The following is a 26,398-nucleotide window of genomic DNA, read 5'->3' on the forward strand; positions in this document are numbered from 1 at the left end:
CAATTCTTTTCCTGAAGGCAGCGTTTTTATAGGCAAAATTGTAAATAATCCCACTCCCTTGGATAATGGAAGCTCAGGCAATTAGCTTCGATTATCTAATTCAGACTAATTTCTGTCAACATGAGATGCATTCACAATCATGGTTGTGTTCACCTTTTTCCTTTGGACAGTTTTTTTTTTTCAAAACATCTCAGCTGGTATAAAGGGGTCTTTGTCACAGAGAATAACTTTATCAAATTTTTTTTGAAGTGGCTACTTTTGTGCACATCTTCACAGATATCCAAAACACCTCATTCTTCATGTGTTCTTTCTTCCCAGCAATTAAACCTCTCCTGAATTTCTGCACAAATCGAGTTGTTTAGTGAGATGCAATTTTATTAACAGCAACACCCTTGACCCTAATTACTGAGAGGGAGTCATATAAGTGACAAAAAGGATTCAGCTCTGCATTTAATTGCATTTCATCTTATCATTTTTTTAATGGCAACTTAGACTCAGTTCAAATTGCCAGCATAAAAACCAAAGCTAAAAAGTGTTTAAATAACTGTATTTCTGCCAGACTCTTTTAAAGCTTTTGGATCGCTAGAAACAAGACTGAATAATGATCGAAGCCAATGTTTTTTTATTTAAAGAGAAATATGCTTCATTACAGATTGCACATTTCCAAAAGTCACAGATTTAAAATTTTATTGATACACATAAACATACACAGAACTGCACTACTGCTAAATGACCATGCTGAAAGAACACCCAGAAAAGATGTAGCTACAGAGCGTCAGTGGCTCCCGGAGCTCCCAGTGCCAGAAACCTGTTGAGCTTAAAGTCAAAATCTATGGGACGTTCGCCGGGAGGTTTGTAGGCTCCTGTCATTGCTGAACTGAGGTAGGTTATGAGCGCACAGTTCTCTTCAAATGATGCAAGCTTTTTCTTGTACTTCTGACGAAGACAGCCAGTGGACTTTTGATTGAAAGCTTGTAAAACACAACAACAACAAGAGTAATAAAAACACTTAGATTCTTTGTCGTCATAAAACTTGATTAATGATTTAGTTTAAGTACATGCACCTTTGACAGTCTGCTCACCTTTCAAATAGAAGGCCACATACACAAGAGCTGATCTTTTTACACTGACAAAAGGGTACTTTGGTTTGAGAGACCCAACAGCTGTCATGGCTTTGATCACTGGTTCTGCCACTCCCTAAAGAAACAAACAAGTTCAACTCGAACCTGATTCAGAACAGCAAAAACACTCGTAAAATGCATGCAATGAAAATTTCAACTTTAAAAAGACATGAGTCGGGGGGACAGTGTGTCTAACCTGTTCCAGGTAGCCCAGTGTTGGGAGAGAAGTGAGGGGAACAGGCTCATCAAGAGGAGGAACCTTACAGGGCAGCTTTTGGTCACAGTAGAGTTCAGGCGTCCTTTGGTAACATATACCAAGGCAAAAATGTTTAATTCCATTGTCATTTAAAACAAAACCTGTAACTGTTATTTTCAGACAAAAACAGAAATACAGTGATGTAAAAACATTTTTACCCTGTTACAGATTTTCTCCTGTTTGTGCCCTTTTGTCACACTTGGATATTTTGGATCATCAAATAAAATTTCAGATAAAAAAAGATAACCTGAGTAAATGGAATAAGCAGTTTTCTCTCTCTCTCTCTCTCTCTCTCTGTATATATATATATATATATATATATATATATATATATATATATATATATATATATATATATATATATATATATATATATATATATATATATATATATATATATATATATATATACATATATATATGTATATATATATATATATATATATATATATATAAAAAAAACTCCTGCCTAAACCTAATAACTATTTGTGCCACTCTTTGGCCAGAACATCTTTTGAGATTTATTTTAATTTCGCCAGTCTGGAGGCTTCTCAAGCATGGGGAGCCTTTTTAAGGCCTCAGCCTATCAACTGGATTTCAGTCCAGACTTTGACTGGGCTACTCCAAAATCTTGGCTTTGCTTTGTTTTGTTTTTTTAGCCAGTCAGAGTTGGATTTGCTGGTGCTCTTCAGATCATTGTCTTTTTGTGACTCCTTGAGATTTTCCATAAGGACTGAAGAATTTTCCAGAAAATCTGTTTTTCTGTAATGGCTACTGAAATTCTATTTAGATTTCAAAATCATTCATGACTAAAAAGGGGGTGATTGGGATGGGACTTGCTTTTTCACAATGGGCCAGATTAGTTTGGGTAGTTATTTCCCTTGATTTCACCATAAAAAATATTTTCATATTTACTCAACTTACATTAGCTCGATATTAAAAATTAGTTTGAATATCAGAAATAATTAAGAGTAAAAATAAAAGAGCAATGAGAGCATAATATAGCAAAAAGTTGTTTTGTATCGTCTACCTCATGAACTTCTCCTGCTTCTCTTTTGTCTCAAAGATGTAAAGCTTTTCCTTGTATTCCACTGCATATTGCATCAGTCCTCGAACCAGTGATTCATACCTACAAAAAACAATGTTTAGACACGTTCAAAAGATATGACAAAACAGCTACTTTTCTTTTTTATGGATGATGAATTATAATTTTTGCCAGCAATGCATACCTCTGGTTTCCATCCTTGTAAGTGACAGGACAGAATCCCTTCAATTCAATCTGCTGTGGGAATTTGTTTTTCACCTGCAACTCTGTCAGCTTTCTTGGCAGTAGGTGGGGCTCAGGGAGGTTGTATGGACAACAAGGCGCCAAAAACTCGTCAGGATTTGACAGGAATATCTGTTGCCAAAAGAATATAATGCAATTGTTATCTTTCTTAAGCACAACTTTAGCCATATATTTGGTCGTACATTCAATTCAATACAGGGAGCGTGTGTAAAAGAGAACGTAACCATATGTAAGTAATCATATTATGTAAATATCGTACACTGACCTCCAGATGGTTTCCGCCACATAGGCGATAATAAAACTTTTTGTACTCAGCAGCATGAGTCAAGTCTGCAGTTTCTGAGCAATCCACCAGGTGATGGAAGAGAGCAAGGCAGACAGGACAGTAATGGCCAAACTCCCCAATGCGACTATTAAGCTCTTTGGGTGTGATGCACAGCCTGTTTATGCAGGCAGCTTTCCCTGTTTAGAAATAATGTTTGGAATTAAAGAGCTGCACATAAAAAGTTTTAGCAATTTTTTTTTCTTTACAGTTTTTCCAACACTTACCACTATATCTCCTCTTCATGTAGGAATTCACACATTTCATACTGATGTCGACTTGTTGTAAAATATTTTTCCACATCCACCATTTGTTTTTAGAGCCATCGAGCGTGAACCAGTTCTGATGCTGTTCTTGGAAGTACGGCCTAACATGTTCAACCTCTTTCTTGTAAGACGAATCCCAACTGTGCAGGATCTCAGAGCTGTCATGTAATAGGTAAGGCCTACAATGACGAAAAATAAAGCATGGGCAGAGTGTGCATTGATTTTCATTTTCTTGCTTCAACCAGCTATCAGACTTGCAGTATTTAAGGAAACTACTGTTTTTAATAAAGGCTGTTTTACTTGTTGGGGTTCATCTTGTCAGAAAGGCCTCTCAGAAGGACCTCTACGGTACTGATTTGGAGCTCAAACACTAGTATAGGTATGATGTTCTGAGACTCCATGAGTTCTGTCTGCTGAAGGGTCATTGGAAAGCCATCCAGTACATACCTGAAACATAAATTAAACCAGAGATTTGTTTTTACACTCACATAACTAGAAGCTGTGCCGTGTTTTTCTTGCATCAAAAAAGATCATTTTCTTGTTCAAACTTTAGATGACAGAATAAAAAATAAAAAATAAACACTCCTAGACTTAAGGGGGCTTCTAAAGCTATCAATAACACTTGACTCGTTTCAAAATTCATGTTACTACCACAAATTTTGGATTTAGTTTGTAAGACCAGCAAAAAGTAGCAAATAATTGTGAAGTAAAAGGAAAATTATTCATGTTTTTTAACACTGTGACATTATTTTGTATTCAGTTCCTTTTTCTCCGGTATCACAAAAAGATGCAGTGTAACTCGTTACGTTCAGAAGTCACCTAATTAGGGAATATTTCTGCTATCAGTTTAATGCCAGGATAAAGACAGATGTTCTGTGAAGGCTTCAGAGGTTTGTTGACAACATTAGAGAGCAAACAGCATCACAAAGACCAAAGAATACAGCAAACAAGTCAGAGACAAAGCTGTGTGGAAGTTTAAAGTAGGATCAAATCTTTAAACAAATGACATGATTTCGAACATCTCACAGAAGCAAAGTTCAATTCTACCTAGAACATTTGGCCGGTTAAGGACAGTATTCATCAGAGAGGCAGCAGAGATGCTCATGGTAACTCACACCATGGAGAGCAACAGAGATCCACATCTCATATTGGAGCATTTGTGGACAGATTATGGATATGGAGTGGATTGTTCACCCCATATCTATAATCTGTCTGTCATGGAACAGTAGTTAGGAGAAAGCCATTGTTGAAAGAAATCCAAAAGCAGTTGTGTGATTACACAAAATAAAGATTACACAAAACAATTAGCACTGATGGAAAAATAAATAGAGCAGAGAACGTGCAGTATTGGATGAAAACCCCATGGAGTCTGGAAAGTCTTAAGAGCAGAGTAAAGGTTCACATTCCTGTAGTGGTGAGACTAAACATAAAGGTAGAGCTAAAATAGAATGATGTAGATCAAAACAACATATGCATGTGTTAAAATGACCCAGTTAAAGTCCTGATTTAAATTTAACAGAGAACATGTGACAAGACTTAAAAATGTTCACAGAATCTCTGGATCCCATCTGGGGGAGTTTCAGCAATGTTGCCAGAAAGAGTGAGCAGAAATTCAGCACCTAAATGCACAAAACTAGTAGAGACATACCTCAAAAGAGTTGCACATGTAAAGTGCAGTAAAAGGTCGCTCTACAAAGTGTTAATTAAAGTGGAATAAAATCTGATGCACGCATCTCTTTTTGAGGAGGAGGGGGTATGTGCATCTTTTTTTCTCTCAATTCATAATTTATAAAAATTTGTTTCTGCACTTCTTTGTTGGTCTTTCAAATAAAATGCAGATATCTGTAGCTGAAACGCAACCCATTTCAACAAACTGCAAATGATATAGATACCAAGGTGTCATTTCAAATAATATTGTATAAATAATAAAAAAAAAACATATCTTACCCTCGAATGCTACATACAGAGCTAAGGAGCGCCACTTCCAGACACTGAATAGCCAGTTCATCAGGTACAACAAGGCCCTGTGTGAGATACTTTTTCATCTCCACAGCCAGGTTGGTGTGCGCCTTGTAGTTCAACACCAGACGCATTGCTGCCCCAATGGAAAGCCGAGCTAAACCATATTTATCAGCAAACATTTTTGACACTACAGAGATAAATGGTTAACAAAAGTAAAAAGTCATTTGACGCTTTCTTGACAATTGAGAATCATCTGCAGCTGCCCCGAGACTTACCAGTGGTTTTTCCAGCTTTAGGAGGTCCAGTCACTGCTATTTTTATAGGGAAGGAAGTGGTGGGGGTTGGCTGTCGAAGGTATTTTAAGGGGTTCAGTTTGAATTTGCTGCGGTTTTCCTTGGTTCGAAAAAAGTAAATAAACGGACCGAGGATGAGGGGATATGAGGAATTTAGAGGCCAATGGATTGGATGAATTATGTCCTCGTCGTATAGCTGGGTTATATGTAAAAAAAAAAAAGAACAACACAGGCAATCAGTCAGTTTCCAAACTCAAAATAGAAATAAATATAAATGAATGTCAAATCATTTTTAAAATCTCTAGAAGCACAGCTGTTACTTCACATTTTCCTTAATTATACTAACCTGGACAGGGTCTGCACAGTCAAAGGCACTGTTAAGCTTATAGGAGTAGAGCAGCAGACTTTCTGCGAGTCTGTATGAGATTTGCTGACATGATAGGAAAAGTGACTCCCTGTTTGTTATCATGGGGTTGATTTTGTGGAGCATGCGATTCTGGATTTTTTCTAACTTTTGAGATGCATTGAATTCCAGCTTGGGTATGTCATTTTCACTGATGAGTTCCTGAGATTACAACGACACATGGAAAAACTCAGAAGACCATTAAAAAATGCAAGGATGTTAGGATCTTCACATTAACATGAAAAGAGAGTTGGAGAAGACATGCTCAGAAGTCATACGCTCTCCAGAGTGGTTATTAAACTTCCACTTATTAGCTTTTAAAGGTTTTCTCTATTCATACCATCACAGTCATAATGTTTGCAGAATCCTTTTCAAAGCGTTCTTCTATTTCCTCCTCAATCCATTCAGTCGCTGCCTCTTCAGTCTCCTGTTCCTCTATGTCCTCATTGAAGCCAGTTTCAGGAAATTCCACCTCCAATATAGCATCTATCTCTTCCATGTTGGCGAAATCGTCTGCTTCTTCCTCATTTTCTTTTATCTGGTGCCTAAACTATTTGTTTAGATATATAAAATTAAAGAACATCTAAAATCCAAAGTGAGATAACAAGGTATTGATGAGTTTGCTTACGGTAAATCTGGACTCATCAGCCTCTTGCAGTTCTATGAGTTCAGCCCTTCTCTTGGCGATCATTTCATCCTAGATCAAAGCAGTAAAAACAAATGATTTAGACACTAGTAAAGGAAATAACATAATAGAAATGATTAAAAATCAATCTGTCATCACACACACACACACACACACACACACACACAAAAGAAATCACATTCATACTCGATTTTTTTGCCGCAGATGTTGCAGAAGTTTTATCTGTTCTTCATGCTTGTGGTAGAGCATGCGCCACTTCTCAAGGTAGCCTGGCAACAGGCGTCTTTGGACATCTGTGGCTTCAACTTCCATGACAACAACAAGATCAGGGAATAGCTGTCGTTCCAACATGAACTCCACCTGCTCAGGATCATGGGGGAAACCCTCCAAGATGAAGCCTACAGACCTAGAAAGTACATAGTAGTATATGAAAAACAAAAATCGAGAAAAAGTGTTTACTATAACCAACACAACTAAAGATGTAAAAGAAAAAGGTGCATGGTGTTATGTACATTAACTACATTTGAATTCAAAATAAGATTCTGAGCATAGTGGTCGTTAATGGAGACAGGACCTAACATAATTCCCCGAAGACAGATAGGGCAGCTGAAAATCCAGACCCCACATGCTTGCCTGTCACCTGACTCGCATGGCACCCAATCCCAATGTTCCTGAGTGCAAGAGGTGAAGGGGGCTTCCAGATATGTCTTCAGGCTGTTTACAGCCAATCTTCAGGACCAAAAACTCGACAACGGTATTACAGTAACCTCCCCCAGAATAATCCAAAATAAACTGTTGTTGCCACATGGTGTTTAATAAAATGGATACATGGATTTATGGATGGATGGACAAACAAACAACTTTAGGGTACTAAAAAAAACTACTCTAGTGAAGTACATCCTAAAATGAAGAATGTCTGGTGATAATTACTTGTATGGTTCTTCTCGAAAGTAAGGTAAAATAACCATATCCAAAACTTGATTAGTCAATGGCTCTCCATCGGCTAGGTAGGCTTTGATGATTAATTCATCTTCAGTCAAAAACACCTCCTGTTGTGATTATAAAAACACAGAAGTTCTGTTCAAATATTTTATCCTAACAACATTCCTGCTTTTAAAACTTAGAGAAAAAACCTTAAACGTCAATAGCAAAAAAAAAATAAAATAAAAAATTGAATCAAACCTCATCAATGTTCAAGTTGCCAGATGTATTTTCTGTTTCCTCTTCCTCTCCCTTTTCTGCTCTTATTTGCTCCTCCACATACTCAGTATCACTTTTTAGGTACACGGCCTCATCAGCAGAGGGAACTGGCTTATATGTCTTGGCCATAATTTTCATTTGCAGTTGCTCTCTGAACTGAATATGGAAAAGCTTGAGTTTCTTTGCAAGCCATTCACCATTAGTCGTTTTGCCTGACCCTCTAACGCCAAGCATAAAGATTCGCAAGGGAGGAGGCTTGCATAGGAGGAAAATAGAAACACGTAAGTGATTCTATCTTATTCTGAAAAAAAAATACTTCTTTATTCTCATTCTTGCTGCTTTACCTTAAGGAGCTCTCCTTGTGCAACAAAGTGGCCAGGATTTTCAATGAAGGAGTCTCTGGCCTCTATGGTGGAGAAGTAATAAGTCCGTTCACGGTACTTAGCTGAGATTTTGTCAGTCGCTGGCCACAGGACATTATTTCTTTTGAAGGCAACAGGGCAGAAATGCTTGGTGTCGCCCAACAACCTCTTGCTTGCTGGTTCAAACTGTAACATTGGTTGAACAAAGATGATCTTACAGATTATAAAAAAATATATATTTATCTACAAAATAAAAGATCTACATCTTCCTTAGGTTTAAATAGTTTTGTAATATCAATTTTAAATCAAAAGTATCTGTCAGTACATCCTCTTCCTCCTCTTCTTCCTCTTCTGATTCGTCACTATCTTCTTCTTCATTTTCGAATGCTGTTAAGGCCTCCTGATCTTCTTCCTCCTCGATCAGGTCAACTGAAGAAAACTCCCAAGCCACGTACTGAAATGGTCCTAGAGGTGATGGAAATAAAGATGAAAAGACTTTATTTTCTCACAAATTTTCTCTATTTTTGTGCTTTGTCACACTTAAATATTTGAGAGCATAATACATATCAATATCAGACAAAGATAACCTTCGAGTAAACACAAAATGCAGTTTTCAAATACAAAATGTTTTGTTTATTAGGGCAAAAGGCTTTCTAACCCCACCTGGCTCTGTGTGAAATAGTGATTATCTGCCATGTTTAATCCACATTTTATTTATAGCTTCGTCCAAATTCATTCAAACTGGATTAATGCCAGACCTGTTCAGTGAATAAATCACTTTTAGTAGATTTTATTATTGTTTTTGTGTTTTTTTTGTGATGTATGCAACATGTCTTTCTTCTAAATGAGAAAAGTCTCAAGAGATAAAGGATTATATAAAAATTGCACCTGTCTAACAGCATGAAGTAGACTAAATATTCTAAAAAAACAACATAACATGCTTGAATTTAAATCAAACTTGAAAATTTTCGCATAACCTTGAACAGGTTGTTCATGATCAAAAACCTTTGCAGAATTCAAAAAGATATTTTAAAAGGACTTCTTGCCAGTTTTTTCTAATAAATTGTGGTAGTTGCTATCAGCTATGATTGTTGCCAAGAAGGAATGTTTTTTTGGATAATTTTTCTCCCTTAGTAAAGGAAATAATAAGTTTAAAAAACACTTTTTACACATACGTATGTTACTCTTTGATTATAGCATTTTTGGCAATTTGAAATATTTAAATACAAAAATGCTAAAAAGGCACTATAATTTCCACTCAAATTGCAAAACCTTAAAAGTTTATTGTGATGATTTCAAACAGGTTTGTACACTCACTTTCCATTTCTTTGACAATTTCTTGAAGCAAGTCGTCAGGGCTCTTTCTCCCAATCTCAACATCGAAGTGGCTTACTGTTATATTCGATTGCATTTGATCCCACTCCGTCTCAAATATCTCAATTTGCTCTCTATACTCCTTCATCTCTGGAATGCTGGCATAGTCCATTTCCATACCTTCTGGTAATTCTACTAGTACAGCACAGAGTAAAAGGAGAAAGGGATTCAAGTTTAAATCTTTATCATTGGCGCTTCTGTTCATTTTTGTTCAGACTGTCCCGATTAATTCAAATTATGACAATCGACTGCTTGGTTTATTTTGTCTGTGTCTACTGGACAGGCAACATCAATATATTTAAGTTCTTCTGCTCATAAGAATTATCTTAGAAAAGATGACACTACCAAAATATACAAGTTCTAGAAGCACATGGAGACATAATACCCTCTTCCTCTCCGATAATCGCCAGTAGGTCTGACAGTGTCTCTGATTCTTGCTCCTTTTCTTTGCTGAAGTGGGAAGACATTTAACACTGTATTAGAAATGTGCAAAAACACTTAAATACTCTAAACTGGAGAAGGCTACTGAGTCTGAACTTACAAAAGTGTTTCACTTCGCAGAAACGGTTGGTTCTGTAATCTTTTCTCGATCTCTTTGTCCACGCTTTCCTTATTCTGCTCATAAATTCTCTGCATTACTGTTTTGTACACATACACAATAAAGTGGACACATTAAAAACACGGTCTAAGGGGAAACTTGGAGAAAACAAATGCACGAAGTATGCCCCCACTGTAATGTTTATCAGTGTCTTTGAGACAGATGATTGTGTCTGGCAGGGTTCCGACTTGCTGAACGACATCCATTTCAGAAAGATTCTTGGGAAAGTTGTCAAGCACCCATCCTGTTTTGTCCTCAGAGTTGGAGTTCATTGTCTCTATCTGTGACATAAACACTTTAATGCTAATATACTTAAAGGCAAAATTGACAACGTAATAAAAATAATACTATACATCAATTAAGAAAAGCATACTCAGATTAAAAGAAAAGTGACGCATGAGTGGGTTAATTAAAAAACTGAAAATGTGCATGTATTTTGTGAATTTAAAAAACAACAACAAATACTGTCTACAGGACGAATATATATTGAATGCTTTGCCTGTGTGCATATAGTAGATTTTCTATTTTCCATTGTACATGTTCAGGATTTTAAAATGTAACATATTGCATACATGAAGGAAAATAATAGATAAGAATAAGAATGATGAATCAATAAAACAGGAAAACAAGCTCACTGCTAACATTGAACTTGAAACGTACCTCTTCCATTCGACCTTTCAGTGCATTAACATACATTTCAAAGGGCGGTATGGCCATTTGTTTGGCATCCTCAATGGCTTGTTGCACCAGAGCAGTTACTTGTGGATTATCCATCGCCACTGAGAGCAGCACACAACACAAAATTACACATACACACATACTATGTATGTGTGTGAACATGCATATACATATATAAAATATATAATGCCTGTAGAAAATGACATATGACTTTATTTTGCAAATTCATCTTTGAGATATTTATTTTAAAACAATCAGAAAACCATGCATCATTTTTTACTTAATGATTTTGATTTTATTTGATTATGTCTATTACAAAAACCAAAAAAGCAGTGGCTGTAATGTGACAAACTGACAAAAGGTTAATGTTAATGAGGTATGAATGTCAAATTATTTTTAGTTAACAAGATAAAAACTCCATTTGTTCACATAAAAAATATAAGGGTAACATAAGATCAGTGATATTTTGTATATAGCTACACAACTTTGATAAAGGATAATATTTTATGTGAAAATATGAAATCTTAGATAAGACCCAACTTGCCTGAAGTGTTTTCTCGCGCTTTCTTCTTCTTCCTCATACTCTTTACAGTAGGTGTTGTGATGTCTCTAAGTTTTTCGAACCTCTCCTGGTCAGCCTTGGCTAAAAATGGCTTTATCAGCTCCTCTAAATCGAGCACCACAGCACCGTAGTGCTGAGCTAGAAGACTGCACATGGTGCTCTTTCCAGTCTGAGAAGAGCCAATGATGCAAACCTTGCAAGGGGGTCTGGGCATTGGAGGCAGTAGGTACCTGCGTGGATTTGCGATAAACTTCTGGTAGGCGTCCTGGCATGAAAGTATGTACAACTTGTCCTGAAAGCTGTACAATAGTTGAGCAGGGAAAGGTTTTTATCCAGTCATATTTGTTAGTGGTAGGCCAGTCAATTTAAGGAGAATAATTCATTAAAGAACACTCACCCCACACACAAATCTGTCTCTCCTTGAATAATGTTGCCCTCCTTCAGAGCAACTGGACAAATTCTGCCCCAGCGGCTTCTTCTCCACCGAAAGCCAGGGGCCACAATTCTGATGGAGGTCATGAATCTTAGAAGGTCTTCCTATGAAAGAGAGAAATACCTGCTAACACTGATTCAAGTCAAATTTGCAGAAGTTCCGTCAGAGAAGGAGTGTTTAAAGACTCCACCAACAAATTAGTAGGAGGTTTTATTCATTAATGAAAATTAAGGAAAAATATGAGGATGGCCTTGCTGTGGCAATCGTGTCTGTTAGTTCTTCCTCAACATGTTGACTGAGCAGGACTGGAACAGAGACAGGCTTTATAGCCATAGTTCCAAGACGAGCCATCACAGACTGCAAGGTAAAAATTAGAAATAAACTAAAGTCAGTCCACCAAAAAGATCAGCTGCTGAACTTTTCTGAATGTACATTTTTAACTTTACCAAGTACATTTCTTCAGGTGGATCGTTTCCATCTAGTTCCAAGAGGTAGATGGGGTTGTGTTCTGTAAAAACGTCCTGGAAAAATATCAAGCAACACCAAACATGGTATGTGTTCAAAGAAGTTTTTATCACCCAGGTTGGTTCCATTACATTATTTTTTATTTAATTTTTGCAAAACATTGGCTATGTTGGTGCAAATCATGACAATTTTATCCAGGGTGTGTATATGATGTGCTGAATTCTGATGTATAATTTTATTCTTTGTATATATTTATTTATTTATTTATTTTTTAATTTTTTTTTATTTTTCTATATACCCTTAATCTTTGTAAGGATTAAGCCTGCCTGGAAAATGGCCCACACAAGAAGTCAAAGGGCATCGTGCACCTTGGACAAGTCATCAATGTATCACTGGTAAGATGTGGAAAGTCATTTCAATTAACACTTGCAAATTGGGAATGCATAAAAATACACCTTTTGTGTGTTTTAATAGAAAAAAAACCTTTAATAAGTAAAACTTAATTTTATGTGGCTAAAAATTCAGAATATTTTGAAACACAACTTAAGTTGATAAGGATTTTCTTAAAATCTTTAGACGTAAAGAACGTTTTTTGTGGCAATCTATAATATTTTATTAAGGAATCGAGTTGAGCAATTTAGGAATGACTGCAGAACAAAATTTAAAAAAATGATCAAAATATTTCTTGCTGCCAGTTTTGCTCTCCAAGACCTAAATACTAACTTTTAGTGTGCTGCTAAAACTGGCATTTAGGAATTTACAAATTCTAAAAATTTAAGAATATTTTACATGCATGGCAAATAGAAATCAGAATCAGCCTTATTTGCCAAGATTGTACTTAAAACTAGTGTTAATATTTTCCTAAAAGAATAATCAAATCAGTATCGCTATGGTGATCTTTAAAATAGCATTCCTTGTGTTCAGGGGACATAAGAGGAACAGAAAATATCTGCTGTTCAAAACACACTTCTGTCTGAAATGAAAAGAAGTACAATACTTTATGTGTGTACTGAATATTTTAGAAAATAAAAAAAAGCCATTCTAACTTGCCTCCAACTGTCTAAGCACGATGTTCTTGTAAGTGCTGATTTTAGCAAAAATATTTTGGGGCAGGTATTCTGGTAACCACACCATCTGTTCAAACATTTCCATAGAGAGGGTTTCCTCCTCAGGCTGAAAGAAAAAAGGAAAGTGGTGTATTAGAATATTGTAGTTGAGCACATTCTTTTCAGAAGTTTGTTGTTGTCCTATTATCATGTCTTATTTTATTTTATTTTTTTGCTAAAAATGATAAACATGGTTGCAAATCCAGGTTAAAAACCACCACCACCAACAACAAAATTAAGTGATTTATGATTCAATGAAACAGCAGCAGAAGTAGAAAATGTTTTTTTGTACACTAAGTACCTCCTCGTAATCTTCGTCAGTATCTTCCATCTCCTGTTCCTTGCTCCTCCTAAGAAGCTCCTCTTCCTGTTGCCAAAGATTCATGTTGTGTAGCTGCCCAGTTTCTGGATGCTGCTTCAGACCAGACAACCTTTTGACCAGGTCAATGTCTGAACACTGTTAAAAGACAGGACACATTGTTTATAGACGATATCAGTAACTCTGAGGAACAATTTTTAAGTTATATAAGTTTTCTAAATATGTACTGTTATTACACTTTCATTATGGGAACTACAAAGAAGTACAAAATAACAAAATACAACATTCAACTCTACGAATTTGACCTTAATGTTAATGATGAAATCTGGCGTTAGCTTGAGGTTTTTGATCAATTCAATCTGGTCATGGATCTCTTGGGGATCTTCTGTTACGTATGGGAGGCAGCTCAGCACATAGCCTGTACAGAGAAACGGAATGACCAAACATTGGCACAACATCCATGCTGTTTTAATAAAAATAGTTATTTTCTGCTTGCTTAGGTAATCTCATACATTCTGGTTGATAATTTTTGGACTTCTTATTATCAAAAACAATGTTTGGTGTTTAAAGAGCATGCAGTACTAAACCGTTTTAGTTTACTATTAGAGCAGTTTACCGTAGTGCTGAACATCGGGCTTGTTAATTCTGTCAAGAATCAACTGCACAACCTCATCGTTTGTGACACTTTTCCCTTCGTTCAAGATGTTCAGAAGCTGAAATGGTTTAAAATTATAACATGGACATTATATTAGTTTTAAGATGTATATAACCACATTAATGAAAACTAATAGAAATAATCTCTCTTACCTCTATTCCTTCCTGAGTTTTGGTTTTAATGTATGTGTTGAGCATATCTGTAGCTGAAACGTTTTTAAATAAGAAATGCATTAGGTGCCAGGCATACAAGTATGAAAACAAAGCATCTGAGAAGAACATACCATCAATTAGAATACACCTGTAAGAGGTTGCAATGTTTCTGGCCAATGTTGATTTCCCAACACCCTGTCAAAAAAAGAAAAAAAAGAAACATTGAAAATGAGGTCAAGGATACGGAATATGTCTTGGAATTATTATTATTATTTTAAATTTTGAGTGGTTTTTCTTCCATGCTTAAATGTAATTTCCTGCAATAGCTCAAACTGATGCCTTATGCACATTGATAAATCAAACCATAGGAAAACACCGTCCCTATTCATCCCACATCTGTCTTCCTTATCTTTAGTTTCCTTACTTTTTATGGGTTTAGCAGATGAGTCTACTTAATCCATGAATTGATTCATGAATTCACTTGCCGTTACAGAATTATTGATACTTTGTGGAGAATTTAGTCTGTTCTTTATATTTATGAACTGTTATCTTTAGAAAGTAGCCTACATAATTTCCAAAGGGTCCTTGCAGATAACTGTAAATATCTAATAGAACTTACTGGTCTTCCAAATATAATGAAGCAGGTGGGTTTGGCAAGGAGACCCGCTCTCTCAGCTTCATCTTCTATTAGATTGTCCACCAAAGCGTCCATTTAGCTTGTCCAACGGATAGACTACCGAAACATTAAAATGCTTTCAAAGAAGATTGTTTCTTTTTTTAACCATATCAACTGTCACCCATTTAACAGTTTGTGCTTACTTTTGTCTTAAATCGTCGAATAACCCCTTCTATGTGTATTAATTGTAGGTAACGAACACTGTCGACGTTGCTTTTGGAGAAACAAAGCAGCTGTCTGCTGGTTGCCATAGAGACAAACTTAAACTCAGCGCGTGGAAGGGCACACGTTGCTGCATATTTTGCTAGCCTTTCAATAAATTTGTCAGATTACCTTATCATCAGTTAAATGTAAAAAAAAAAAAAAAAAAAAACGGACGGCGGAGTCCAGCGACGACAGGCGCTTAAATTCCGTAACAATTCCAAAATCTCTTTCTCCTTCTTACTGTTTATTCAATGTCACATGCTGTTTTTATTTTGTTTTTAATTATGTAAAGCACCTTGAAATGCCTTGATGCTGAAATGTGCTATACAAATAAAATTTACAAATATAATATATATATATATATATATATATATATATATATATATATATATATATATATATATATATATATATATATATATATATATATATATTTTTTTTTTTTCCCGATATATATTTTATATATAAATTATATATAAAGTATAAATATGAAAATGGGGAGTTAGTATTTTCTCCTCGCATTTTCTCCCTTGGGACTTTTGACTTTGCCCTTTTAGAGTTTTTGACCTCGCAAGGCACCGTATCAGCTGATAAGCGACATATGACTGTCACATGACTACAATGAATTAATTTAGCATATTTCTGGTTTCTGACCGCTAAGAGTTACATAGACATATCTGTTAAAATTCCTTGCTAAAACATTTAAAACTGTAGTTTTAGCATAAGTACAAATAAGATTGTTTCTCAATGGAAGCGATTGTTGTTTTTTTCAGCTAGCTAGCTAGCTAGCTAGCTAACTCATTGGAGAGTTATGTTTGCTAGTTTGGGAGATTCAATCAAATAAGACAACGATCTGAATTAGTTTCTTAATCAGTGTTTGGTTTTAAGGCTCATTTTGTATGGTTTTGGAGTTATATGTTTATTTTCGCTTTGCAACTCTTGTATTATCTCCTCTGTAGTTTGACTTTTTAACGTCATAGGACCAAAAATGCCTCAAACAGCGGCTGTCATCAGTGGGATCCAGAGGATGGTTTTGTACGAAACAAGAGCAGTAAGTTTAAATGAACTATATAAATTGTGTCTGCTGCTAGTTCTATGTTGTCATGTTTATGAGGTTCAATTAGAGTCCAGTTCTAATGCCAACTGATAAAAAGTTACCTGTATGGGCTTCTTCTGATTTTTCTTGAGATTCCTCCAGAGCAAGGATGCAGTGACAATCGAATCAATGAGCATATAAATGCTTAATCCTCCCAACTCTCTGTTTGTTGAGAAATGTATTTATTATTTATAATGTTGATATTGGTCTGAAAATCGACCAATGTACAGAATAAAACTGAAATACCCACCAAGCCTTGTGGTTCTTTGCTTATGAAAGTAAGAATTCTTTAAGCCTAACTCAAAATATGACTGTTGGTTTTGCACTGTAAAATGTATGTGTCATTAGGTAAGTTACTCTGCTGTAGCTAACGGTAGGCTGCTGGATACATTCAGATTGACCACTGGATGATAAAAATATGGAACTTTGTCATCAAAAATGTTTTGGAAACTTGGAACGTGGTGCGTGATAGGGACACATTGTTATGTTGTGACACTAGATGGCAGTAGATGTCTACTTTGGATAAGTGTCACAATCTTATAGGCTTAATTAAAATGTACAACCTTTAGATCGTTTTAGGTAAATGGTGTGATTTTTCTTTTCCCCGTCATGTTGCTAGAAGGAAAGTAAGGAGAGTATTTTAATTCATTTGTATGATTATAACTCATTCAAAAGTGGAACAGGACAGAATAGTTCTAATAGTTACAGAACGTACAAATACATGACGTTCTAATTTGACGCTTCTTACTGGCCTCCAAATCTTCGGCCATCTTGCAACTGAGAATGACGAGGATAATGACATGAAAGGAAGAGACATGAATGGAAGTTCTGATCAACATCTTATGGTGTAGATTTGTTATCAGATATTTGACATGTTCAAATTGTTCAGTACTGGTTACTTTCCATTTTCCATAAAGTGTATTGATCAACATATTGCTTAGTTAAATTTAATTATGCAGGGTATATCAGGCCTTAATACGTTATATTGTATGATTGCACTGACTCCAACTATATGCTGGTTCATTATATTAATAAGTCAAAATGGCCACATAAAGTGCTGTAGAAGGGAGGAATGCCATGTATTTCTATGAGCTGGATTTATAAACCTGTTTGTCTTTTCTTGGAATTTTATAAATGAATTTATAACGTGGTAGACTAAAAATAAATATACATATTGATTAATTGAATACTATGCATAAGAAATATTTTTTATTGAGTCCTGTTTTTTTTTTTATTTCTTTTTTAAAATAACTGTGTGTTTATCTTCAGTATGCACTTAGAAGAGGCTTCTCATTAATTATTATTTTTTCTTACCAGAGATACTTTTTGGTTGGCAGCAACCATGCACAGACCAAGCACAGAGTCCTAAAGATTGACCGCACCGAACCAAAGGATCTGGTGATAATTGACGATAAGGTAAACGGTGACTTTTCATCAGATGTGCAATACATACGTATATATATATATATATATATATATATATATATATATATATATATATATATATATTGCATATATATATATATATATATATTGCATATATGCGTATGCAATACAGCACTATGGGCTTCTGGTGACTTTGTTCAATCCACTGAGCACGTTAGAAATGTAACGTCTACGAGTTCTTCCTGTTTGGCTGCCTGCTGCTCATACATTTCTAGAATGTATGAGCTGGTTGTTAAGACTTTGGTCATGTTCTTGTTTACTACACATATGATGTGTTTCGTTATTATGATGCAGCCATGACTAAAGATGCATCATCTCATGCTTTCAATTTGGAAAACTCAAAAACTGTGACGATGTTGCCACTGGTTTCAGAATCTCTTCTTGAAATCGCTCAATATCAAGTTTGCCTCCAATGATGACAAACCTTATTTCCCCAGTAAGACAGATGCCGCCTCATACTATCACACATGACCACTGCAGCCACGTCCAGGCTTGCAGGTGCTCCTATTCAGACTCCAATCAGTCACCTGACTGTCAACACCTAGGGTATCAGAAGTTCAAAACAAGTCAAAAAACAAAATAAGCAGAGAAGACTAGGGATTTTTATTTTGTGGACAACCTATGTTCTCAACTCTGCTACTAAACTCACAGAAGCGTTTTCTTTACACAATTATAGGCAAATAAACAGGCTTTCTAAAGGTTTCAGATTTCTCAGCAAAAAATATGTTTCAACAAAGAAGTTACGTTCAATCAATGTAGGCATCTATCTCTATGGCGATACCAGTCTAATCCTAGTAGAATAACATTTGTATTTTTGTTTTTCTGTCTGTAGCATGTGTACAGCCAGCAAGAAGTGCGGGAGCTACTAAGCCGTCTGGACTTGGGAAACCGCACCAAAATGGGTCAAAAGGGCTCGTCTGGTTTGTCCAGAGCTGTCTCAGCGTTCGGGATTGTAGGTGAGTAAAGTTTGTTCACTTGCCCCGCTAAACTGGCATTACTTTGACTGTTGCTTTGTTAAACAATGTCAACAAGTAATATAAAGCAGAAACAGTGTGGGGTGACCTGGTTTTGCTTTTATGTAGAGGGAATTGAAAGGACAAAGTAAAAGGAGCGAGCACCTGCTTGTGTGATGCTGTTAACTTTATCTAAACAATCAAAAAGCAAACACGTTGAGTCGCCTGTCAGGTCAACACGTGCTGCACCAACACATTTTGTGCAATAACTAAAATGTCTAATTAAAGAATAGTTAATATTTTTGTCTGTATAGCACTTTACCAAGAATGTGGGGGGAAAAAACAAACAAGCTCCTCTGTTTAAAAAGAAAAAAATAAAGAAAGATCGATTAACAGAATGTAGAACAAATCAGATTTTGGAAAACCAATTTTTTTGGAATTTAGTGGCTTGGCAAACTCTGAGCTCACTTGACAAATTATTTTTCAGTGGCATAACATGTGGTTTTCATTCTGGTTTAGAAGGTCACAGAACACAAAGTAGTTAAATTTGCACAATACTATGTTATGTGTGTGTTTTTGTTTAGATGGTCTCTATAAGGTAGGCCTTGTCCACATAGCTTTTTTTTTTTACCCAAATTCTCAAGTATATTAACTGGTCTAACAAAACATTACACTTCATTACAGCATTGCAGTAATCCAATCACCCTTGAGCTTTTTTCTTCCATTTTTCTGTGTATAGAACTACTTTATACGAGTATAAGAAGGCCAACATTGCTGCAGTAAACAAAAGTACCTCGATGTTTGGGTGAACTCTTCTGGATCCTTTTTTATAATGTCGGGGTTTAACATAATTCTTTTATGTATGACATGGTGGTTTGTTGCTTAGCATTGTTAGCTTGCAGCAAAAACATTGTGCGTGTGTCTTAGCTTAGGGGTTGCAAAGAGTTTGCACGTTACATATTGTTTTTCCAATGTCCTAATATTCTGAAATGACTTTGTGATTTTATATTTTAAATAAATAGTGTTGTTCAATAGAAATCATTCTCAAATCGAGATGCCCTGATGAGTTAGCCAGAGAACAGAATTGGCCAATGACATTGGCTCTGGTTAGTGATCATAAATAAAACTAGAATATTTTTTATTATTCATTAAATGCATGAAAACGTTGAACTTCTACCATTTACAGTCTATAAATTAATTAACCAGAACCTTCAATGCAACTTTTTCACTTAAATGAAAAATCTGATCAAATTTATACTTTGGTTTGAATTTTTTTTTTTTTTTTGGTTAGCATTAATGAGGATAATCTTGCAGTTCCATCATTATCCTTTGGATGTGAAAATTCTGCTATTGATTCGACATCCTTTATTCTGTCATGCAGCACAGTTATTTGTGTTGAATGACGTTAACATTTTCAAAACTTTGAGAAATTCATACACAAAATGACCCCCTATCATTTTTTTTCTTAGAAAAGTAAAGAATTAAATTAATGTGACCTGTGAGATGCAGCTGTAAAAACATATTCATTAATCAGCCTTTCATGTTCCACAGAAAAATAATTTCCCCTTTCTATGGTTTTCATATTGACCTACAGACCTAGTTACAGTCTATTATAATCAATGTTTTTCACTGCTTTAGAGAAGCATTGCATGGATGACTGTTTCTTTATGTTGCACTCAACATCATTTTAAAGCATCATATTAAATGGTCACACTGATTCTGTTTTTGACAGTTAATTAGACGATCTAATTGCTTATTTTCCATCTATGTTCACAAAACATTTTGTAGGCTCTTGATAGTATAAATGATTCACCCATGTGCCTCTTAGGAGACGCTTTGCCTGGTACAGTTCTTATTATAGTATTTATTAAGGATTGTCATTCTAAGTATATTTTTATTCAATTTCATTTGCTGGGCTTGTCATTCTGACCCAGTATCCTGGTAACAAAACACAGCATTCTGAAATAAAGAGAGTTCTGAATTAAGTGATAACTATTTAAAAACATTAGACATTATTAGCTTACATTAACAAAACAATTAGCATAAAGCCACTTTTTTTTTTCAGGGATAATTTTAAAATTCCATTATCAACTAAGAAAAAGCCTTGGATGTCTTACAGAAGACTGAATCGTTTATTTTCAGGATTTCTAAGCCATTTTTAGTGTGATATTTGAGAAATAGGCGAGCCATGGCTAAAAGCAAATAATTAACCTTGCTGCAGGTCATCTCTTTGAGAGATTTCAATGATAAAAGCGTAAATGCATCATTAGTCCATATTTTAAAAAAGAAATGAGTCATAATAAACCTCTTGTAATGGGTTAAATACACTGAAACATTGACATACTTATCAAGTTGTTGAGAGTTTGTATTGAACTGATGAACTTTCTCATAGAGAAAGAAAATCTGGGTCAAGTTACATCAGCAGGAATTAGGAACTACTAGGTTCCTTGCAAATTTATTCCAACCTCTTGAAGTTTATGGCATTTTTGTCTGAATACTACCACAAACTCCAATGTTTCAATAGGATATATGCGATACAAAAATACATGTATTCAAACCCTTTCACTCTGATATGCTTAATGCAGTTCAGTGACGGTAAACAAGCAGCAAGGGGCTACAATGAAATGGTTTACTACAAAGCATACTAGTGTTAGAATCACCAGTCTTAAAACTTAAGAATTTCTGACTACACTTAAAACTTGATATTCACAGATACCTTTGTCCACCCAGCTTAGCTGAGCTTGAACAAAAGAGTAAAAACTACTGTTTGCATCCTACCAAAGATGTGCAGAGGTTGTTGCAGAGAAAGGTACTTCAACGATATATTAACTAAGGAGTGGTGAACACAGATGACTGCAACACTTTTTATAGTCATATAATTATGCATTTCTTTATGTTGGTCTATCACATAAAATCCCTACATATTACCTTAAAGTTTGTGTTTGTAAAATAAACGTGTTCCTTAAAAGAAACCTGTACTTATGTATGTGTGTTATTGTTTTTCTTTTGTCTTTTTCTTTTTTGCAGGGTTTGTGCGTTTCCTCGAAGGGTATTACATTGTACTCATCACCAAGCGCAGAAAAATGGCTGACATCGGTGGCCACTCCATTTATAAAATTGAGGACACCACCATGATCTACATCCCCAATGACTCTGTTAGAGTCTCACATCCTGATGAAGCAAGGTGTTGTCTCAATCGCTCCATCATCCGTTTTTGTGCTTTTTTAAATATAATGAGTGTAAATTAAGATGTCTAATACTAAAAGATAGTTGCTAATATTTTTTCCTATTCATATCTTTATATTTGCAGATATAATATCATATAGATATAATAGATATTTCTTTAAACAAGTTATTTGTTTTAATCTTTGGTTTAAACACCAAGTTAAACCATGATTCGCTTCTAAATTTGTGTTTCCTCTTAAACTGTGGTTTTAATAAGCCTTTATTAATACGAGTTCATTAAGATGCTTTGATAAGTTGGAGACAGCAAAGCAACAATTTACTAATTGGGTTGCTTGTGGCATTTCCTGGCATCAAATGCTTTCCTTGGCATTCTGTCTACTTTTTACTTCATTCACACCTACAGACAAAGTCATGAATAAAATTAAATTCCAGCTTGATGAAACTTCTTGACACCAATCTCTCTTTATCAGGTTATTCTAAAGAAAACAAATCTCCCTGTGGCTTAAAAATAGTTCAGATGTAATACCACACCTTCCACGGAGTGTGTGCAGATCTCTGAATATGCTTATTTATCCACATTATCCTGTTACCACTGAAACAAGCTTTTTTTATTTTTTATTTTTTGAAGGTGGCATGGCATTTGTCGAGTCTGGCCAAGTTTGTTTTTTAGAAGTAGGAGAAACGCTTGTGATCAATGCGTAAAATATAAGCACGTAGGAGGTCATTTTCAGGGCAGCAAACTAAAAAGACAAATAACATACTTGGAGTACACATTAAAATGCACAGGAGTTAGAGTACTTGATTCACAAGTGGGTAGATTGATTCAGAATATCTTTGTATGCCTGTACTAGAGGAGATCAGTATTTGTTTCTACTGCCTCTTGTGGAGAAAGCATTCATATCAGGATCTAGGTATGTTCTGTACAACTTTGTGTTGTGAAAGGACCAATAAGGAGAAGGGTAGTTGAAGATGACAAATGTAAAATGCTTGAATGTGAAAAGCTCAAGCATCCTCATCATGGACATTAAGAACGGATGATATGGGTTTCAGGTTTTATCACCATATTAAGCAATATGTTTTGGGGATAACATTAAAAGTGACAACATCTACAGTACAAATGCTTCACTACTAAGAATTTAAGCAAGGCTTACTCAGAAGTTATGGAAACAAGCCATGTGATGACATTTCCTAATCTAGTAGTACAGTATTCAGACGAACTGTTTGCGCTGATAAAGATTCACTCACCTCAGCATGCCAAATTCTGTAAGTGGATCCAACTGGCTGCAGTTCAACCTACTTTCTTATTTATTCTGCTGAGCTTTAATCCCTCTGAAGATTAGGTCGTCTTTAAGCATCCACCACAACTCACACACCATATGAAACAAGGGAACATCATAAGAGGTATGCTTCATAGATCCAACAGGACATCCACATTTAGACCTGCATGATGATATCAGATTTGATGGTTATTGACTGAAGCTTGTAAATAAGTACATTAGCTCGTCATTGTGTTAAATTTGGGACGGCTAAGTTGATGACTGTGTTTTTATGTTACAGGTACGTGCGAATCTTTCAGAATGTGGACCTTTCCAGCAACTTCTACTTCAGGTACGAGAAACCTGAGTTTAAATTCTTTACGTCAAAAACCTTCTTGAATTTAGGTTTACATTTGAGAGAAATTACACATCCAGCGCAATACGCATTATTAGTTTGTCAAAAAAAGATTGAGTCTTAATTTCAACAAATTAGTTGCAGTTTATCTCGAGTGAATCTTTGACTCAACTGTTTGAATGAACATAAAATAAAAGATATATATTTTATCGTTTTTCCATTTTTTTAACAAGATGCTCCTCAAAATTTAAAATAAAAAAAGTAGCTCAATCTGTTTTCATTAAGTAGAACTTGTATAATTTAATAATGCATATCTGCCAATTTATTAAAGACAGGTGGATCACAAACGTATTAAGGTGGTGTCTTTTGGAGGAGCAAATGGACATTTTTATTTCTTTCTGTTCTGAGCTTTTGAAGTCTAAAGATAGGAATGAAATTTTCTCACATCAGTTTTAAAAGGTTTTCTTCGGCTGAGTTAACAAGTCACTCTTGTCTGATGTAAAACGTGCTCGATATTTCTTACTGTTCTAATCTCTATTTCTGTAGCGATAGCAAATGGGTGAAGGTAAATTGCGGGGCTGAACAGCCTGTTCTTTCTTCACATGACACTGCCATTGTGCCCTGCAGCTACAGCTACGATCTGAGCCACTCATTGCAGTACAACCTGACATTGCTGCAGAGACCTTACGAACTGTGGTCGGCGGCGCCCCCCTTGACTAAGGAAGAGGAGCACACCCAGGGCAAGCAGGACAGCTTTGACATCTTTGAGGACGAAGGTTTGCCTACACAAGGTGAGCAGAGGTGAATCACTGTCACTTTTGTTGAATGTCTTGCCTCGAGTATGCCTGGGTGGCCTCTTTTAGTTTTTATGTTGAGGTCATACTGGTACGCACAAGACAAGGCCAGCGGAATAAAGGCGGAAGATTGCTTCAAGAATAATTGGATGGAGGAGAGCCGGAAAAGAAGGAAGAGTCATTCAAAAGGCTAATTGAATGAGAAATAAAGCATACTTTGGTCACAATACAAAAAAGCAAAACATCCGCTATGTGATATTAACAAATGTATTGGAAATATATTAACTATTTTAAGCATATAATGATTGTAAAATAATTAAATTGGAGGTCGTTTCAGTATCTCGGGAAATAATTTAATTTAATTTAAATATAATTGACATGTCAAACATAAAAGAAAAACGGATAATAACACAGACATGAACTGTGAATTATCAGTGCATCTTAAATTGCATTAAAAAAAACTGCTTTTGGATGTGTAGTAAATTGTTTAGTAAACCTGCAAGATGTAATTGCAAAAACTTTTTTCTTTAGTCGCAACCATTAATTTTGTAATTTATGATACTTTGTTGCATTTTTAAGCTCAATGTCTTCTTATAGATACTGGTCAGAACAGATGTACATGTAAAAAAAAAAACAACTTGCATTTTTTAACAAGCCACTGATTACATTTATATTGCAACGCGCACACATTTCATTTTGCACCACCTTTGTAAGTTTTTTAAATGCACTTCCTAGTTTATGATGCATATTTTCTTTTAAATATGCACTTTTCCAGAACATTATTTGGACTGAATCCATGTCAGTAAAATGACCCGCTTGTTTTGTGTGCTCTGATTTTCCGCCACAGTGGTTTACGGTCTCCAGAACGAGCCGTACTACAAGTACGTGTGGAACGGAAAGCTCCTTGAGCGGATCAAGGACATTGTGCATCCTGACTGGCTCATGTACATAATCCATGGCTTTTGTGGCCAGTCCAGTATCCTTTTTTAAGCAACGGAGTAGTTTTATTTGGTGGTTGTTTTTTTTTTGTTCTTTTGATTTCTCTAAGAAGTTTTTTTTTTTCTTGAGCTAAACGTTTCCTTTGTTTCTACTATTGTTAAGAAAAACGTAAAAGTATATTGGTAATAAATAACACACAAAGTCCCTTTCTGAGGCTTTGAATGAGGATTTACGTGAACACACATACCCAGCAAACACAGTTGCATTTGTCTTTTGTCCAAATTTCTCTCTTTGTTGAGCACGTGGATCTCACTGAGCTCCAGCGTGGGAGTCAGAGTGAAATTTGCAGGATTTGGTAACTAAACTGAAGCAAAATACATTTGATGGGTTTCGGCAAAAGTTATCAGGTGTAAAGACACTGGTGATTACATAACCTCTCCTTCTGTTAGTGGCTGGGAGCAAGTTAATTGTGCATGTTTTTTTTTTTTTTGTTTTTGTTTTTTTAAGACCGAAGGGAAAGTCAGTGTTTTGATTAAAACCTAAGCTTGTGTACATTTTAATCCAGTCTTTTAAGTAAATATATTCTTGATGCATATCACTAAATTGGTTCCACATGAATAATTTTCTCTCGACTTGTGAACAGCTTTTGTTATAATGATTCATGATTTACTCCAACAAAGCATTAGGAGACTGATTGATTCGGGTTGCAGTCTGCCTGAGGCTCAGATTAAAATTTCAAGTCATTTACCTTCAGCACAAATCATATCAAACCGAGTGAAATATGTCACTTTTTTACTAATATTATTTTCAGCTGCAGCTGATTCTGAACAAATAAATATTTCTAGGCCACCCTTTATCTTTTGTTTGCTCTGTAGTTCTGATAAGCGAGTAAGTACTTTTCTCAACATCCCTATTTTTTTTTCTTTATTTTTTTTATTTCACACGCGAGTTTGTGCTGCCACACGCTGACAACGTGTGGGTGAGTTTAGATGATTCCTCGAAACTGCTTGGCCTTCACTGGAGTTTCAGTGT

The 26,398-nt window shown here is 35.4% G+C and overlaps 2 protein-coding genes across 2 annotated transcripts in view; one reads left to right on the forward strand and one right to left on the reverse strand.

Moving 5' to 3' along the window:
* Positions 1-622: 622 nt before the first annotated feature.
* ak9 (adenylate kinase 9) lies at positions 623-15,669 on the reverse strand. Its single transcript, XM_088002158.1, has 34 exons — positions 15,081-15,669; positions 14,593-14,656; positions 14,462-14,514; positions 14,271-14,367; positions 13,960-14,072; positions 13,637-13,792; positions 13,280-13,402; positions 12,211-12,285; positions 12,020-12,121; positions 11,729-11,868; positions 11,314-11,630; positions 10,752-10,870; positions 10,225-10,372; positions 10,035-10,131; positions 9,879-9,943; positions 9,437-9,628; positions 8,445-8,584; positions 8,102-8,305; positions 7,740-8,012; positions 7,488-7,606; positions 6,744-6,963; positions 6,540-6,608; positions 6,252-6,461; positions 5,855-6,073; positions 5,491-5,704; positions 5,201-5,402; positions 3,554-3,700; positions 3,215-3,432; positions 2,931-3,127; positions 2,607-2,776; positions 2,408-2,506; positions 1,318-1,420; positions 1,083-1,197; positions 623-971 (listed from the first exon to the last, which is right to left on the reverse strand). The coding sequence occupies exons 1-34, from the start codon at positions 15,171-15,173 to the stop codon at positions 766-768; spliced, it is 5,079 nt and encodes a 1,692-aa protein (XP_087858284.1). The 5' UTR covers positions 15,174-15,669; the 3' UTR covers positions 623-765.
* Positions 15,670-15,933: 264 nt separating this feature from the next.
* fig4a (FIG4 phosphoinositide 5-phosphatase a) overlaps positions 15,934-26,398 on the forward strand; it is a 50,779-nt gene continuing 40,314 nt past the window's right edge. The window contains exons 1-7 of the mRNA XM_015013572.2: positions 15,934-16,392; positions 17,755-17,853; positions 18,716-18,839; positions 21,864-22,020; positions 23,580-23,630; positions 24,261-24,424; positions 25,275-25,403. Coding sequence (XP_014869058.2) covers positions 16,330-16,392; positions 17,755-17,853; positions 18,716-18,839; positions 21,864-22,020; positions 23,580-23,630; positions 24,261-24,424; positions 25,275-25,403 — 787 coding nt within the window. The 5' untranslated portion in view covers positions 15,934-16,329. The remainder of the gene's footprint in view (positions 16,393-17,754; positions 17,854-18,715; positions 18,840-21,863; positions 22,021-23,579; positions 23,631-24,260; positions 24,425-25,274; positions 25,404-26,398) is intronic.

Source organism: Poecilia mexicana, unplaced genomic scaffold (genome assembly GCF_051168715.1).
Source record: "Poecilia mexicana isolate PSO_F unplaced genomic scaffold, ASM5116871v1 scaffold_21, whole genome shotgun sequence".
Taxonomy (NCBI): domain Eukaryota; kingdom Metazoa; phylum Chordata; class Actinopteri; order Cyprinodontiformes; family Poeciliidae; genus Poecilia; species Poecilia mexicana.